The 17,206-nt window shown below is 50.2% G+C and overlaps 1 protein-coding gene and 1 pseudogene across 2 annotated transcripts; both read right to left on the bottom strand.

Annotated features, from left to right (window-relative positions):
* Positions 1–1,954: 1,954 nt before the first annotated feature.
* Positions 1,955–13,008, bottom strand: LOC116760598 (retinol dehydrogenase 16-like). Of its 2 annotated transcripts, XM_032645693.1 has the most exons (6): positions 12,872–12,882; positions 12,561–12,762; positions 6,065–6,427; positions 3,736–3,994; positions 2,716–2,879; positions 1,955–2,172 (listed from the first exon to the last, which is right to left on the bottom strand). In XM_032645693.1, exons 3-6 carry the CDS (start codon positions 6,375–6,377, stop codon positions 1,955–1,957), a joined length of 954 nt encoding a protein of 317 aa, XP_032501584.1. In that variant the 5' UTR covers positions 6,378–6,427; positions 12,561–12,762; positions 12,872–12,882. The 2 variants fall into 2 exon arrangements, with proteins under 2 accessions (XP_032501584.1, XP_032501583.1); XM_032645692.1 differs by having other exon boundaries at positions 12,561–13,008.
* LOC116761167 lies at positions 12,927–16,619 on the bottom strand (annotated as a pseudogene).
* Positions 16,620–17,206: the final 587 nt, after the last annotated feature.

The following is a 17,206-nucleotide window of genomic DNA, read 5'->3' as shown; positions in this document are numbered from 1 at the left end:
AAATCCTAGGCAAACACAAACCCTGCTAAGGGAGAAGGTTTGGTTTCTTTACTTGGAAGAAACAGGAGATTTTTTTTCTCGGTGACCAAAAATTCCTTCAACCATAAACTCCCAAGGGGCCATGCAGCAGACACGTCCCAGCCCTCATGCCATCTGCTTCCCTCTTGTGAACCGTGAAAGTAATATGACTGCTCGCGGGGGTCTCAGCTGTTTCAGACTACATTCCAGGTGGGAACAGCCACAGGAAGGTCAGGAGAGAGCAGTAAGTGAAAGGAGCCTGGGGTGACACTCACTCACCTGGGAGCTGCGGGGGCCAGAAGAAGAAATCTTTCAGAGGCGACCCTGTCAGGGAGACTCACTGACAAAGATCTCTGCATCTATGGTCCAGGGAGTTGCAGCTGGCCCAGATTCTGAGGCCGCACTTGTGAACCTGCTTGTGCTGGAGCAGGGGCTGCTACCACCAGGTGTCGCTCTGCCCAGTCTCAGTAGGACCACTGTCAAAGACAGGGTGTCCCACACCATCCCCTCTTCTCATCTCAGTTTGGGTCCCCTGAAGTGGGGAGAGGCGTAGGTAACCAAAGGGGGCTAGAAGGTGCCAGGAGTGAGGGCTAATTGTGCAAGCTCTTTTCCAGCTCTACAGGTATGCAGTCCCCCTACTGGAGTGAACTCCCCAAATGGAGAGACAAATCCCGCCTTCAGGCGCTGAATATCTGATACTTCGAGGAGATGAGATTTTCAGTGGGGAATCACTGATCCTTTGTCAAAAACCACCGGGACAGCCAAGGGGAGGATTAGGGAAACTTCCTTGTGACAGCCGCATGGACCCTCATGGCATGGGTTCCAGCCCCTTCACACGTCCATCAGACTAGACCTGGTTCCCTCCCTAAGAAAGGCAGCCTGGAAGGAGGAGGAATAGGGATCTACGGAAGGTCTAGGGTAAGGACGTGTGATGGTGTGCATTGCACTTCTTTTTTCAGTGCTTTTGTTGCTCCGCCTTGTCTAAATAGGGGTCCTTGTGTCACAGTCCACACTGTGGGCCATGGAACCCATCTCAGTGCAGCCCTGCACCCCCCTGTAAGACCAGCAAGGAGGACCAGGGCTTTGCAATCTCACAAGCTCTCTGACATTCTGGAGAGAATTCCTGGGGCTGAGTCCAAACCTCCTGAACACATACCCCCAAGGCATAAAGTGAATCAATGATACTTTATTTGATTTCAGTTTGTTTGGTGTGACTGGCTCGGTGTCTGTGTGTGTATGTGAGTGTTTACGTGTATAAATAATAATTTGAAAAACAGGAGTCTTCAGATTAAGCATGAAGCTCTAGCATGCATTCAAGCAGGTGAACTTTTCAACTATCATTTTTAGGAAAAAATAATCAATGGAAATTCTTGTTTCCAAGATAGATCAAAACCCGGTTTCTTTGTTCTCTGACAGGATCGCATTCCAGCCAAGGTCTACTGAGCTGGCAACTAGGCTCATGAGTCAGGCTGGTAGTCACCCTCCACTGTCAACACATACCTTCAGGCAAGAGGGGCCTTTATCTCCCCTGTCCATTTCTATGCTGGGGGAGAGGGAGACTGGACATGGGAAAGATACATCTGAACAGGTGGACAGAGGCAGAGCAGGGGGGACTGAAAACTCCTAGCTGCTCACACCCTCCCCAAAGTGCGGGTTTTTCACAGCTGCATGTGGGCCATAAGGCACTGAGAGGCCATTCAAGGAACAGGACACAGATGTGAGATAATGAGCCCTGTTCCTCAGCCATAAGACTTGTTCCTTTCTTCCTAATATCCCCAGAGAACTAAGTAATGTCTCAAGAGAAGCCTGGGGACTGAGGTGGGATGGGTGTCCCCGGTGACATGAGAACCCCTTTCGCCACTCTATTTCCCTCTCCCTGATGCATCCCCTCCCCACACTGTCCCCAGCTCCCCCCACCATGCACCCCAGTCTTGGGTTACAGGGCCTTAGCAGGCCGTGGGGCACCCCAGTACATCATGAGATCCACCAGGAAGGTGGGCATGTAGCTCACGGGGAGGTAGAAGAACTTGGCGTCCCAGCCAGCGGAGTACCGGGTGCGGGGGTGGCAGGAGGTCAGGGCATGCTCCATGCAGTTGGTCATCAAGGACAGATTCCCAGACCATGATGGCTTCAATAAATTAGATGTCTTCATGACTGTCCAGAAGGAGACACCATCCAAAATATTCTCATTTCCCAATGCTCCCACTTTCAGATCAACATGACAGTTTCTAAAAAGTCCTTTCTCTTCCAAAATCATACTCCAAATCAAATCCATGGATTTCATTGGAGTGTGTCCTAACGCTTACCCCAGGATCTCTATCCACACCAAGCCCCCTCTGGATCTATTCCTGGGAATATGTGCACTACATAAACTGGAGGTCTTTGCAAACACTAGAAACTGAGGCACCTGAAAAAAGCTGGTTCTAACACCAGCTTACCGTGATTCCACGGGTGTCTTCCCTCTCTGGCTTCAGTTTCCTTCCCAAATTAAAAGAGTTTCGGAAGAGAAACTGGTCCCCAGGTCTATGAAGCCTGAATCCTTTCCTTGGGTCACCAATTGACCACACAGGACCCTGGGGATGGAGTTCATGTCCCCACTATGTGGGGGACTCAGAACCTGGAGGATGGACCTGAGACTGGAGGATGGACCCAGGCTACCAGACAAGGGTTTGCTTCTGTCCCCAAGGTCTCACTCACAGTCAGCCACGAACTTCTCTCCATAGAGTTCCTTGATCTCTGGGCTGGCCTGATCCCATGATGCCTGGAGGCTTCCATTAAACACCTCAGGGCTGGTCATATTGGTCATGAAGTAACCAGGCTCAATCATCGCCACCTTCACTCCGAAGTAGGAGAGCTCCCTCCTGCAAGGGAGACAGGCAGAGGGGCAAGGACTTCAGAGGTCCTCTTGCAAAACAAAACATGAAAGAGCAGTAAGACACCAGCATAGGATCGGGGTGGGATACACTGGAATTTCTCAGAGGTTGTGAGGTACAGAAGCCGGGGGGAGAAAACTCAGGGTGATGGTATTGCTTCTGTATAGAGTGTGAATATTTTTCCAATTACTTTACATACCTGTGCCTAACAGCTCTAAATCCTACCAGTTGTGCTACAAGGCATCCTTTAAATGTTATCTCCTCCTATTCCTCTCACCTCCAATCAATCACCACACTTTGCACGTTTTATCGTTCCCATACTCCCCAGTCCCCTCTCTCCCCTCTCCTACCCTGCTAACCCCCTGGCCACCTGTCCTCTAGGGAGCATCTCTCTGCCCACGGTATCAGATCCCCCACATCAGAGCCACCCTCTCCCTGCAGCCCGTGGAGTCTCCACACTGATTTGATTAAGTAGCTCTCTGGATTAATGGCTTCATGGGGTACACTCCCCACAGGGCTCCCAAAACCTAAATACCGCAGCATTTGAGCACATGGAAGGGCTGCACAGACAAATAATATCAGGTCCAGTTCTGCCTCCGACACTTTGGTGACTGTGGACCCTCACGCAAGGCAGGAATATGTTGAATCATATTAGGCCTCACACCCACCTGAACACCCAAAAGATAAAAGGGTGCTTCCCAGTGAAAGACCTACACAGAGCAAGGGAGAGGGATCTAGAAGGAAGGGCCATTAGGTCTCTAAAGAAAGAAAACCCCTGTAGAAGGCACCCCCAGAAGCATAGAAGCAGGAGGACAGAGGAAGGGCCTCCATTCCAGGCCATTACCTGAGGGAGTCTGAGAAAGCCTCCACGCCGTATTTGGACATGCAGTAGCCTCCACCAAAGAGGGACACGCGGCCCATGACGCTGGAGACGTTGACCACACGGCCCCTCGCCTTCCTCACTAGGGGCAGCAGACTCAGGGTCACCTCAATCATCCCCAGCAGGTTCACGTCGAGCATCTTTACGAAGTCCTGTTTGGTCAGCCACTCGTTGGGTGCCATGGGAGTGCAAATGCCGGCATTATTCACCAGGCCCCAGAGTCCTGGGAACAGTGAGGGCGAGAGGGCAACACCATGCTGGGCCCATGAGTGAGGACCCAGCCGAGGTTCCAAGTCACCTTCCACCCAGTGAGGACTTTAGGAGACAGGCTGCAGGGGGAACGGCTGGAACAGAGACCAACATGCTGCCTGCAGGTTTGGGGAGACCAGACCCTGTAAGCGGTTGGAGGACAGAAGGTGCACCACCCTCCTGACTCAGTCTTCATGCCCAGCCCACTGCCTGGTGACAAGGGGCAAGCACCCCAGATTGGATGAAGGCAGGGACTGAGGCTGAGGAAATCTAGTGGGTCCATAGTCTGGAACTCGGAGGGTGAAGTTTTGAGTTTTCACAGTCCATGTTGTCCTTGCAGACGTTATCAATATTCACCTACATTTTCAGATTTTCTGACAGCTGCAGGACTGAGTGCTCAACAACTAGCTAGTATGAGGGAAATATAGAGAGACAATAAGGAAGGGAGGGGAAGAGAGGAATAAAAGAGACAGTGGATAAAAGACAAAAAAAGATGAGTAATATCTGGGTGGAGATTGGCTGGGTAAAACAGACCTGAAATCCCAGGTTTGGGAAAACATGTTGACAGGCCTGGCATTGACCTCTAGGGCCTGGCCTTAAAACACTGAGCAATGTTCCTGCAGGAATCTGGGGAATTCCATGGGGGTAGGCTTTCAGGGGGAGGAAGGGCTGCCTCTGTTTACCCATCACCCCCAGAACACAGAGTTCACCCCCTACCCCAGAAAATTCCATCTTCTCCTGCCACCCACACAGGAGTCCACTCTAGCCCCATCTCCTTGGTGCAGATTCACCCAACTTAATGGAGACCTCTCTGCAAGTATCAAAGACACAATCCCAAGGTTTTAAAGACTTGGTAACCATAGGCCTCAGGGTGGCAGGAGCAGGCTATTGAGGGATGGGGTAGGGCTGCCAGAAGTATCCACTCAGAGAGTTGAGTTCCTCCCCTACTCAGTAACACGTGTGCCTTGTAGGAAGAATATTCTCCAACCATTGTCATCAAAGGCACGATCAACCTATGCAGTTCTAGTGTAGGGAACTGGGTAGAAAGAAGTTTGCCAAGATATCATTTCTGTTGAATATGATGAATAAAAGGTAGGAAATAATTATGTATCATACCATGAGGTACTTTTTAGTAAGTAATGCTATTCTAAAGGGTAGTATATTCTCAATCATAATTTATTAATTTTTGGAAGAAATTTTTATTATGTTGTAAATCGGTACATCTTTCTTTAGTGGAAAGAAAATGATAATAATATGTGCAAAATATAATACTATGTATGTCAAAATATTATCAGTACTGATCTCTGGTGGTGAGATTTTGAGTGTTTGGTTTTAATCCCTGCAATTTTCTGAGTTTCCACAATGATCATGTTTTAAAGTATACTTAGATGAAAGAAATACAAGTTCTCTCCTTCCCCTGCAAAACAAAGGCACAACTGTAGTAATTAAAAAAAAAAAAAACAAAGAAGGAAAAGAAAAGAAGAAAAACAGAAAACAGAGAGAGAGAAAAAGTAACGCTTAAGTAGTTTTCTGACCTTCCTTAGACAAGTCCTAACAGCTCAATGTTGTCATCTGAAAATTGGTGACATTTAAACCCAAGTAGGACGACTACGGGTCACCAGGAAGAACATGATCAAGTGCTGAGAACACAGCCCAGCTCCAGCGCTGCTCTCCAGCCACCCATGCAGCCTTCCAGCCAGAGTGCCCATCTCCACCCGTCCTCCAAAAAGTGCACCCCGATCACCCTGGTCACTCAGCATCAAGGAACCCAGACCTCCTGCTGAGGGAGGAAGGGACACCAGACAGAAAGTCTGCAAGGACACATTCTCATCAGGGAAAACTCTCCCCCAAACTGCAGAGCCTCAAGGTTGGGAGGTGGAGGTGGGATGGAAGAGGCTTTGCTGGTAAGCTGGATGAGGAGAAGAACACAGGGAGGACTTCAAGTCCTGGAAAACACCTTGGGAATCTCCCCAGGCAGCTGTCAATGGGTCTCCCCTTCACACAGAGAGAAGAAATAAACAGAAAAAAGAAATCTGGGTGGTACCTCTGTCCCCGACATGCTCCTTCACCCACTCGGCGGCCGCAGCGATGCTCTCAGTCTTGGTGACGTCCAGGATCACTGTCTCCAACCTGTCTGATGTCTGGCTGTTCAGCTGCTCGGCCCCCTGCTCCGTCAGACATGTAGCCAGCACCTTCAAGCCTCGCAGGTCCAGCTGCCTGGCCAGCAGGTTCCCGAAGCCCGAGTCACAGCCCGTGATGAAGACGAACTTGTCCTGGAGGTGGCTCACCACCTGCCTCTCCCGGTACCAGCGCAGGAGGTAGTACAGGCCCACGAGGACCGCCAGGTACAGCCACATGGCTTTGCAGGGGACAGACACAGGCAGGCTGGGGTGAAACTCGAGTCTGGCTAGCGTTGAGACAGGAGGACTTAAGAACACACGCAATGTTGGTTGGCCAACCAACCTCCAGGCTCTCTGGCATGGAGTCCTCAAGATTTTCCTGTTCACCCTCTTTGCTGAGTATTATTGATTCTAACCCCAAATGCATGCTATTTGGTACGCTCATAGCATTTCTAATACATGTCATTGCGTTTCCAACACAACTTCTTAAGGATGACAATACTTTTCCAGCCACCTCTTCCTGGTGCACCCACTCCTCCCTGTTTCCCTCTACCCACCTCTCCCCTCTCCACTCCACCCCCAAACATTGTAACCCTTATATCCCAGGTTTCATGGTTCACAACTATCTTCTTCCCTTTTTCCTGCTCAGCCTGGGACTGGGGTCTCCCTAACCTACTGGAGATTCTTACAAGGGGAATACACGTGGAATCAAGACACAAGTGGCTTCAAAACCCAGCTCTGCTGCCAACAAGCTGTGTGACCTTGGGCAGCTGGCTTAGCCTCTGAGCCTGGTCTCCTCCTCTGGCTCAGCTCCCAGAATTCACTCCTGAAAGACTAAGTCCCTCTCAGCCTCTCTAGGATTAGAAGGGGAAGGCAAACAAGAATAAGGTCTCTCCTGGTGAAGTGGTTCCCTGGGCCAGAAAGGTGTTCAGGAGAACAGCGGGGGTGTCTGATCTCAGAGGCAAGGAGAGGGGACAAGAAGGGAATGGGGAGGGCTTCCCTGGTGGCGCAGTGGTTGAGAGTCCGCCTGCCGATGCAGGGGACACAGGTTCGTGCCCTGGTCTGGGAAGAACCCACATGCCGCGGAGCGGCTGGGCCCATGAGCCATGGCCGCTGAGCCTGTGCGTCCGGAGCTTGTGCTCCACAGCGGGAGAGGCCACAACAGTGAGAGGCCAACGTACAGCAAAAAAAAAAAAAAAAAAAAAAAAAGAAGGGAATGGGGGCGACACATGCAATGGTGAGACGTCTCCCAGATGCTGGAAGGACTCACACAAAGCTGGTCTAACAGTTGTTCCCCTTTCACTCTGTGAAGATGCCCTGCCCACAGCCCTGGGTGCCCGGCTACATTGCCCTCTGCCCCTCCTGTGCTGAGTGAGGCCCTGCCCTGCCCGGCACCACACCCCGAATCCAGACCATTCAGACACTGAGAAAAGACTGATTTGAACAGGGATCATGGGATGGGGTGTGCGAACCTCCTCTGATCAGGGAGTGCTGTAAAGCCCAATAATTGGAAAGAATCAGGTCAGTTGTATCAGGGTGATGATGGAGAAGAGGAGGGAGCTGCCCCCTCAGGAGATTAAAGAAATGACCAGAGGCTGGACCCCAGAACAGCTGTGCATGCAGGGACTTTCACATTCAGTAACGGGGGTGGACCCATCAGGGGCACAGAGCTGGTGAGTGGGACAGGGACAGAAGGAGCCTGGTTCAGTGCGCAGGGCATCTCCTGACCGTCCACATTTACTACAGCTCCGACTGGTAAGTAAGGAAATACGAGAGGCACTGGGAGGGAAGGAGAGGCTTCCCCAAGCAAACAGAGGCTCAAATGCCCCTGGAACCACCCCAGCAGCCAACAAAGACAGACAGGGGCACAGATTCAGCCTTTAGTGGTAACTGTCAAGTGCAGGGAGCTGACTGTAGTCCTGAAAGTGTTTGTCCCTCAGGTGGGAGTTGGCAGCAGTAATAGAAAGGCTCGTCTTGCAGAAACCAGCCTGTGCCTGCTTCCTGCGTGACCACCAGGACCCTCCTACAGAGGCTTCCCAAAGGGTGAGGATGAAGAAGGCAAGGATGAAGGATGGTGCCCTGGAAACTGTCAGGAAGCTGGGGTGACATGCAAATCCTAGGCAAATAGAAACCCTGCTAAGGGAGAAGGTAGTGGTTTCTTTACTTGGAAGAAACAAGAGGGTTTTTTCCTCAGTGACCACGAATTCCTTCAACCATAAACTCTCATGGGGCCATGCAGAAGACATGTCCCAGCCATCATGCCATCTGCTTCCCTTTTGTGAATCCTGAAAGTAATATGATGGCTTGTGGGGGTCTCCGGAGCTTCAGACTACATTCCAGGTGGGAACAACCACAGGAAGGTCAGGAGAGAGCAGTAAGAGAAAGGAGCCTGGGGTGACACTCACTCACCTGGGAGCTGCAGGGGCAAGAAGAAGAAATCCTTCAGAGGCTACGCTGTCAGGGAGACTCACTGACAAAGATCTCTGCAGCTTATGTCCTGGGAAGGGCAGTTGGGCCAGATTCCAGGACAACACCTATGACCCTCATGTGAGCTGGAGCTGACGCACACACCCCCCGGCGTAGCCCAACAGCATCTCCGTGGGGACCACTGTCAAGTGTAAGGCCATCTCCCCCCCACTCCCTCTTCTCCACCCAGGACAAGTCCTCTGAACAGGGGGAGGTGTAGGTAACAACTGGGGGAGCTGGAAGGGGTAGAGAGAGTAAGGGCTAACTGTGCAAGCTTGTTTCCATCTCTACACGTACGCAGTTCCACTGTCTGGAGTGGAGACACAAAAATGTAGAAACAGACCAGGGCCTTCAGGTGTTGAAGATCTAGTGCTCAGAGGGGATGAGGGTTGCAGGTGGGGAGTCACTGACCCTATGCGACTCACAAAGGGCCAGGATAGCCGAGGGAAAGAGTGAGAGCAGCTTCCTTGTGACACTCCCCTGGATCCTCATGGCATGGGTTTCAGCCCCTGCACAGGTCCATCAGACAAGACCTGGCTCCCTCTCCAAGGAAGGCAGCCTGGAATGAGGAGAAATGGGGTTCTGCTGAGGGTCTAGGCTGAGGACATGGGCTGGTGTGCATTGCACTTCTTTTTCAATGCATTTGTTGTTCCATCTTGTCTGAAGTGGGGCCCTTGAGTCACAGTCCACACTGTGGGCCATGGAACCCATCTCAGTGTAACCCTTGCCTCCCCACCCCCGTGTAGGGCCAGCAAGGAGGGCCAGGGTTTTGTTTTTTGTGTGTGTGTTTTTTTTGCCGTACGCAGGCCTTTCACTGTTGTGGCCTCTCCCCTCGCGGAGCACAGGCTCCAGATGTGCAGGCTCAGTGGCCATGGCTCACGGGCCCAGCCGCTCCGCGGCATGTGGGGTCTTCCCGGACAGGGGCACGAACCCATGTCCCCTGCATTGGCAGGCGGACTCTCAACCACTGCGCCACCAGGGAAGCCCAGGGCCAGGGGTTGTAATCTCACAAGTTCTCTGACATTCTGGAGAGGATTCCTGGAGGTGAGTCCAAACCTCCTGAACACATACCTCCAAGGCGTAAAGTGAATCAATGATGTGTTATTTGATTTCAGTTTGTTTGGAATCTGGCTCTGTGTGTTTCTCTCTGTGTGTATAAATAAAAATACGAAAATCTGGGGTCTTCAGATCAAGTATGAAGCTCTAGCTTTGTATTTAAGAGGTAGACATGATAGACCTTGAGGGGCTGACATGACAGCCTTGAAGTACTCAGAGATCCTTGAGGAAACTCCTAGCCATCTTTGTCTCTTCAGCAGTCCCCTGTCTGACACCAAGCGCTCACCACAGTCTTGAGTTTCAGTGGCCCTGCAACTTTTGAACTCACTCTCTGCTCAAAAACGGTGATACTGGGCTTCCCTGGTGGCGCAGTGGTTGAGAGTCCGCCTGCTGATGCAGGGGACACGGGTTCGTGCCCCGGTCTGGGAAGATCCCACATGTTGCGGAGCAGCTGGGCCCGTGAGCCATGTCCGCTGAGCCTGCGCGTCCAGAGCCTGTGCTCTGCAACAGGAGAGGCCACAACAGTGAGAGGCCCGCGTACAGCAAAAAAAAAAAAAAAAAAAAAAAATGGTGATACTCTTCTATAACATAAGGTTCCCCTAAAGACTCCATACCCTTGACTTTGAACAAAAGGAGAAAAAAGTTCAGGTTTTCTAGTTGACACTTGGAGAGGTCCCTCCCACTCCAATTTGTACTCAGCCCAGAAATCTGTGACTTTGAACAGATGCCTTCTCCACTGAGTCCATACTCAGACCATCATGAGAAGAGTGGACACATAAAGAGTCGGGGTCTCAGGAAGCACTGGGACATCAAGGGAATTCCTGTCCTGCACACAGTAGGTGCTCAGTAAAAATTAGCAGAAAACATAAGACCGGGGTCCAGAAGTGGCCCCCATTCTCCTCCACTGGAGGGTTGGGGGAGGGGATCTGGACCAGGGGACCCGGAGGTTGGCAGAGGATGGACGGTGGTGACTATAAAGGAAGGGACAGAGGGAGGACCACAGAGAGAGGTTTCTGGTGAGAGAGAGACTAGATGTCCCCAGGGAAGGGTCTGGGCCCTGCCTGTCCCTTAGACACCTCTCCTTGTTTGTCCATCCTGTGTCTAACCCTGGGAACCCAGATCACTTGATAAGCCCCAGAAAGACACATTAGCCCCTCACTTCTGTGGATGAAGGGATGACCTCACTTCCCTCTTCAAATCCCTCCTCAGGTCACCCCACTCACCCCTTCTCCTCTGTGAGGTCACCTGACTCTTCCTCTCGTAGGCACACACCCCCTGCTGCCCAAGGCATCGGTCCCAATCACTGGGCCTGCGTAAACTTTTCAACTTTTATTTTCAGGAAAATATAATCAATGGAAATGCATGGTTTCAAGACAAAACAAAAATTGGTTTCTGTGTCCTCTGTCAGGACCCCTACTGAGGACGGCCCTTTCCAGCCAAGGTCTGCCGAGTTGGCACCTAGGCTGATGTGTCAGGCTGGTGGTCACCCTCCACACACACCCCTGTCTACAGGTATCTTTGGAGGGGAGGAACCTTTACCTCCCCCAGACCACTTTTATCCCGTGGGAGGGGGAGACTGGCCAGGGCCAAGGCACACCCAGAAGAGGTGGACAGGGGCAGAGGGTGGGGGGCCGAGACCCTGTCAGCTGCTCACACCCTCCCCAAAGTGTGGATTTTTCACAGCTGCATGTGGAACATGAGGCACTGAGAGGCCACTCAAAGAACAGGACACAGACGTGAGCTATTGACCCCTGTTCCTCAGCCACAAAACTTGTTCCCTTCTTCCTAATATCCCCAGAATCCTAAGTAATGTCCCAAGAGAAGCCTGAGGAGAAGATGGGGACTGAGGTGGAATGGGTGTCCCCGGTGACATGAGAACCCCTCTCTCCACTTTATTTCCCTCCTTCTGATGCATCCCCTCCCCACACAGTCCCCAACTCCCCCCTACCATGCACCCCAGTCTTTGGTTATAAAAAACAAGGAACGTCACTCATCATCCGGTTCTACAAGGATTAAGTCATTAGTCACCACATTGCTGACCTACAATATACCTTGAAAGGAATTCAGAACAAAGATCAGGATGAGGAACTCTGCTCTGGGAAAATAGCACACAGGCCCTTAGATAGAAATACTTCTGGAGAGATTCTTTATGACCCTGGAATCTTGCATCTTTCCATACTTAAGAAAGCACTAAAATAATTAACTGAGTTATCTGTTCCTTGTGACTAGGAGTAACCTTCTACCTAGATGTATGCTTGATTGCACAACCCCTCAACCAAAATCACATAGTTGCTGGTTTCTCCTTCTGCCTCTTCGGGGCAGGTCCTCAGAGGTATCTGAGAGACTGCACCCTGGGCCATAGTACTCAGGAAGACACTAAACCAACTCAACTCACAGCTCTTACATTGTGGGTTTTTTTTTTTTTTCAAGTTGATGGTTTCAGGGCCTTAGCAGGCCTTGGGGATCTCCAGTAGATCATGGAATCAATCAGGAAGGCGGGCAAGTAGCTCATGGGGAGATAGATGACCATGCCATCACAGCCAGGTAAGTATTGGATCTGGGGGTGGCAGGCGTCAGGGCATGTTCCATGCAGTCCCACATGAGGAGATATTCTCAGATCAACTTGGCTTCAGTATTTCAGTTGACTTCATGACTCCAGAAGGAGACGCCATACAAATATATCCTCACTTCCCAACCCTCCCACTTTTAGATCAACTTCAGGAAAAAGTTTCTAAAAAATTCTTGGTCCTGCCAAATCTTGTTACAAATCATTCAAGCAGTGTGTGCCACCTCTTACCCCAGGGTCACACTCCAGACTACACCCCCTCTTGCTCTATTCCTGAGAATATGTGCACCGCATAAACTGAAGGTCTCTACAAACACTAGAAATATACGCACCTGAAAATCAACTTGCCGTGAGTACGGGTATCTTCCATTGTTTTCTCTCCAGATAACACGGGGTTCCGATGAGACACTGGTCCCCAGGTCTACCAAGCCTGGATACTTTCCTTATGTTACAAGTTGACCACACGAGACCGTGGGGATGGAGCTCTTGTTCCCATTGTGTGGGTGAGTCAGAGCCTGGAGGATGGACCTGAGACTGGAAGAGGTGCTAATGATGGACCCAGGCTTCCAGACAAGAGTTTGCTTCACTCCCCAAGGTCCACAGCTCACTCATCTAAGGCCAGGAATGTCTCCCCATAGAGTACCTTGACCTCTGGGATGGCCCGATCCTATGCAGCATGGAAACTTCAAGAAAGCACCTCAGGACTGGACATAGCGATCTTGACCAGGCTTGATCATAATTATTTTCACCCCAAAGTAGAGAGCTCTCTCCTGCAAGGGAGACAGGGAGAGGGGCAAGGACTTCAGAGGTCTTGCAAAACAAAACACAAAAATGCACCAAAAAACAAAGTCACCAAATTAAACTGTGTTGGGTAACTGGAAACCTCTGGAGAGTTGTAAAGTATAGAATCCAGGAGAAGAAATGTTATGATGATGGCATTACTTCTGTGTAAAATTTGAATATATTTCCAAATATTTTACAAACTTATAATTCTTAGCACTAAATTCTACCAATTATGAGGCAAGGTACCACTTAAATGCTATCTCCTCTTCTTCCCCTCACCTCTAATCAAACACCAAACTAGGCACAATTTACCTTTCCCATACTCCTCAGTCCCTTCTCTCCCCTCTTCCACCCGGGTAGCCCCCTGGACATCGTTCCTCTAAGGAACATCACCTTGCCTGTGGACACAGCTCCACACAATTAAAAGCACCCTCTCCCTGCAGCCCGTGGAGTCTCTCCCACAGACATGATTAAGTAGCTCCCTGGATAAATGGCTTCATGGGGTACACTCCCCACAGAGATCCCAGAACCTAAATACCACAGCAGTTGAGTACATGGAAGGGCTGCACAGACAAATAATATCAGGTCCAATTCTGCCTCTGACACTTGGTGACTGTGGACCCTCACGCAAGGCAGGAATATGTTGAATCAAACTCCTTAGGCCTCACACCCACCTGGACACCCAAAAGATAAAAGGGTGCTTCCCAGTGAAAGACCTACACAGAGCAGGAGAGAGGGACCTGGAAGGAAGGGCCTCTAATTCTCTGGTGATAGCAAACCCCTGTAAAAGGCTTCCCCAGAGCACAGAAGCAGGACAGAGGAAGTGCATCCATCCCAGGCCAATAACTGAGGGGGTCTGAGAAGGCCTCAGCACTGTACTTGGACATGGAGAAGCTCCCACCAAAGAGAGACACCCGGCCCAACACTGGAGATATTGACGTCACGGCCCCTCGCCTTCCGCACTAGGGGCAGCAGACTCAGGGTCACCTCGATCACCCCCAACAGGTTCACGTCCAGTATCTTCATGAAGTTCTGTTCGGTCAGCCACTCACTGGGTGCGGTGGGCATGGAGATGTCGGCTTTATTCACCAGGCCCCAGACTCCTGGGAACTGTGAGGGCGAGAGGGCAACACTGTGCTGGGCCCATAAGTGAGGACCCAGCTGTGGTTCCAAGTCACCTTCCACCCAGTGAGGACTTTAGGAGAGAGGCTGCAGGGGGAACGGCTGGAACAGAGACCAACATGCTGCCTGCGGGTTCGGGGAGACCAGACCCTGTAAGCGGTTGGAGGACAGAAGGTGCACCACCCTCCTGACTCAGTCTTCACGCCCAGCCCACTGCCTGGTGACAAGGGGCAAGCACCCCAGATTGGATGAAGGCAGGGACTGAGGTTGAAGAAATCTAGTGGGTCCAGAGTCTGGAACTCGGAGGGTGAAGTTTTGGGTTTTCACAGTCCATGTTGTCCTTCCAGACGTTATCAATATTCACCTATATTTTCAGATTTTCTGACAGCTGCAGGACTGAGTGCCCAACAGCTAGTATGAAAGAAAGAGAGACACACAGATAGAACATGAGGAAGGGAGGGGAAGAGAGGATTAAAAGACAATGGATAAAAGACAAAAACAAAAAGATGAGTAATATCTGGGTGGAGATTGGCTGGGTAAAACAGACCTGAAATCCCAGGTTTGGGAGAATGTGTTGACAGGCCTGGTATTGACCTCTAGGGCCTGGCTTTGAAATACCTGCATCAATACTGAGCAATGTTCCAGCAGGAATCTGGGGAATTCCATGGGGTAGGCTTTCAGGGGAAGGCGGGGCTGCCACTATTAACCACCCTCCCCCAAATCGGAATTTACACTTTGTCCCAGAAAAACCCACCCTCTCCTCCCACCCAAGGAGGCCACTCTGGCCCTAAGCCCCTCTACTCACAGGTCATCCAGCTTCCTGGAAACCTCTCCGCAAGACTCAGAGACGTGTACCAAGAATTTCAAGACTTAACCAACTAACAGAACTCAGAGCAGTAAAGCAGGGTCAGGGGAGTTGGGTGCAGGGTGTTGGAATTATTAATACACAGAGTTAGTCCCTCCCCTGCTCTGTACCAAGTCTGCCCTTGTAGGAATGTATATTCTCCCACCATATTTGACACCAAAGACCCAATCAACATACAGGGTTATATTATTGTACAACATGAGATATGTAGCCAATATTTTGTAATAACTGTAAATGGAATGTAACCTTTAAAAATTGTAAAAAGAATTTTTTTAAGGCAAAACCAAACAAACCAAAAAACCAAACAAACAAACAAAAATATGCATGGTTATAGAATAGAAAATTTGGTAAATAAATTTTACCAAGACGTCATTTACGTTCAACACAATGAATAAAATCTAGGAAACCATTACATATTATATCATGATGTACTGCCTTAGTAAGTAATGTTATTCTAAAGGATACAATATTCCATTATTAAAAATTACGTCTTTGAAATTTTTCTATTATATTGTAAAATTTATTAACTTCTTTTAATAAGTATCAAGATACCACTATATGCAAAATATAATACCATGTACGTCAAAATATTATCAGTACTTATCTCTGGGTGGTGAGATTTTGGATGAGTTTGGTTTTCATCCCTGTACTTTTCCGTTTCCACAATGATCATGTTTTATATTTATACTAAGATAAAAGAAATTAATGTTCTTTCCCTCACCAATAAAAAAAGACAGAACTGTAGTAAACAAAAACAAAAAAAGAAAAAGAAAAAGAGAAAGTGATCCCATAGTAGTTTTCTGACCTTCCTTAGACAAGTCCTGACAACTCAGTTGTCGACATCTGAAAAATGCGTGACATTTAAACACAAGTCGGATGACTAGGGGTCACCAGCAAGAACGTGATCAAGTGCTGAGAACTCAGCTCAGCTCCAGCGCTCCTCCCCAGCCCCCCATGCAGCCTTCCAGCCAGAGTGCCCATCTCCACCCGTCCTCCAAAAAGTGCACCCCGATCACCCTGGTCACTCAGCATCAAGGAACCCAGACCTCCTGCTGAGGGAGGAGGGGACAACAGACAGGAAGTCTGCAAGGACACATTCTCATCAGGGAAAACTCTCCCCCAAACTGCAGAGTCTCAAGGTTGGGAGGTGGAGGTGGGATGGAAGAGGCTTTGCTGGTAAGCTGGATGAGGAGAAGAACACAGGGAGGACTTCAAGTCCTGGAAAACACCTTGGGAATCTCCCCAGGCAGCTGTCAAGGGGTCTCTACTTCACAGAGAGGAATCAGACTTGAGAAATATGGGTGGTACCTCTGTCCCTCGCATGTTCCTTTACCCACTTGGTGGCCGCAGCGACGCTCTCAGTCTTGGTGACGTCCAGGATCACTGTCTCCAGCCTGTCTGACGTCTGGCCCTTCAGCTGCTCCGCCCCCTGCACCGTCAGACATGCATCCAGGACCCTCAAGCCTCGCAGGTCCAGCTGCCTGGCCAGTGGGTTCCCAAAGCCCGAGGCACACCGCCTGATGAAGACGAACTAGTCCTGGAGGTGGCTCACCACCTGCCTCTCCCGGTACCAGCGCAGGAGGTAGTACAGGCCCACGAGGACCGCCAGGTACAGCCACATGGCTTTGCAGGGGACAGACACAGGCAGGCTGGGGTGAAACTCGAGTCTGGCTAGTGTTGAGACAGGGGGACTTAAGAACACACACAATGTTGGTTGGCCAACCAGTCTCCAGGCTCTCTGGCATGGAGTCCTCAGGATTTTCCTGTTCACCCTCTTTAGTGACTATTATTGATTCTGGCCTTAATTTGCATGTTTTTTTTTAGTACACTTAATTCATTTCTAATAGACATCATTGCATTTCCAAAACAACGCCTTGAGGATGAGACTACTTTTCCCAGCCACCTTTTCCTGGTTCCCCACTCCTCCCTGTTTCCTCCTGCCCACCTCTCCTCTCCCCCGCCACCACCCCCGCTCACACACATTGGAACACTTATATCTCAGGTCTCATGGTTAAGGGCTGATTTCTTTACTTTTTCTGCTCAAGTGTGGGACCCGGGTCTTCCTGAGCTACTGGAGATTCTTACATAGGGAATAAACATGGAATCAAGACACAAGTGGCTTCAAAACCCAGCTCTGCTGCCAACCAGCTGTGTGATCTTGGGCAGCTGGCTTAGCCTCTGAGCCTGGTCTCCTCCTCTGGCTCAGCT

This window comes from Phocoena sinus, chromosome 10 (assembly GCF_008692025.1).
Source record: "Phocoena sinus isolate mPhoSin1 chromosome 10, mPhoSin1.pri, whole genome shotgun sequence".
Taxonomy (NCBI): Eukaryota; Metazoa; Chordata; class Mammalia; order Artiodactyla; family Phocoenidae; genus Phocoena; species Phocoena sinus.
The sequence above is the reverse complement of the archived record's forward strand: the minus strand, read 5'-3'. Positions and strand labels throughout refer to the sequence as shown.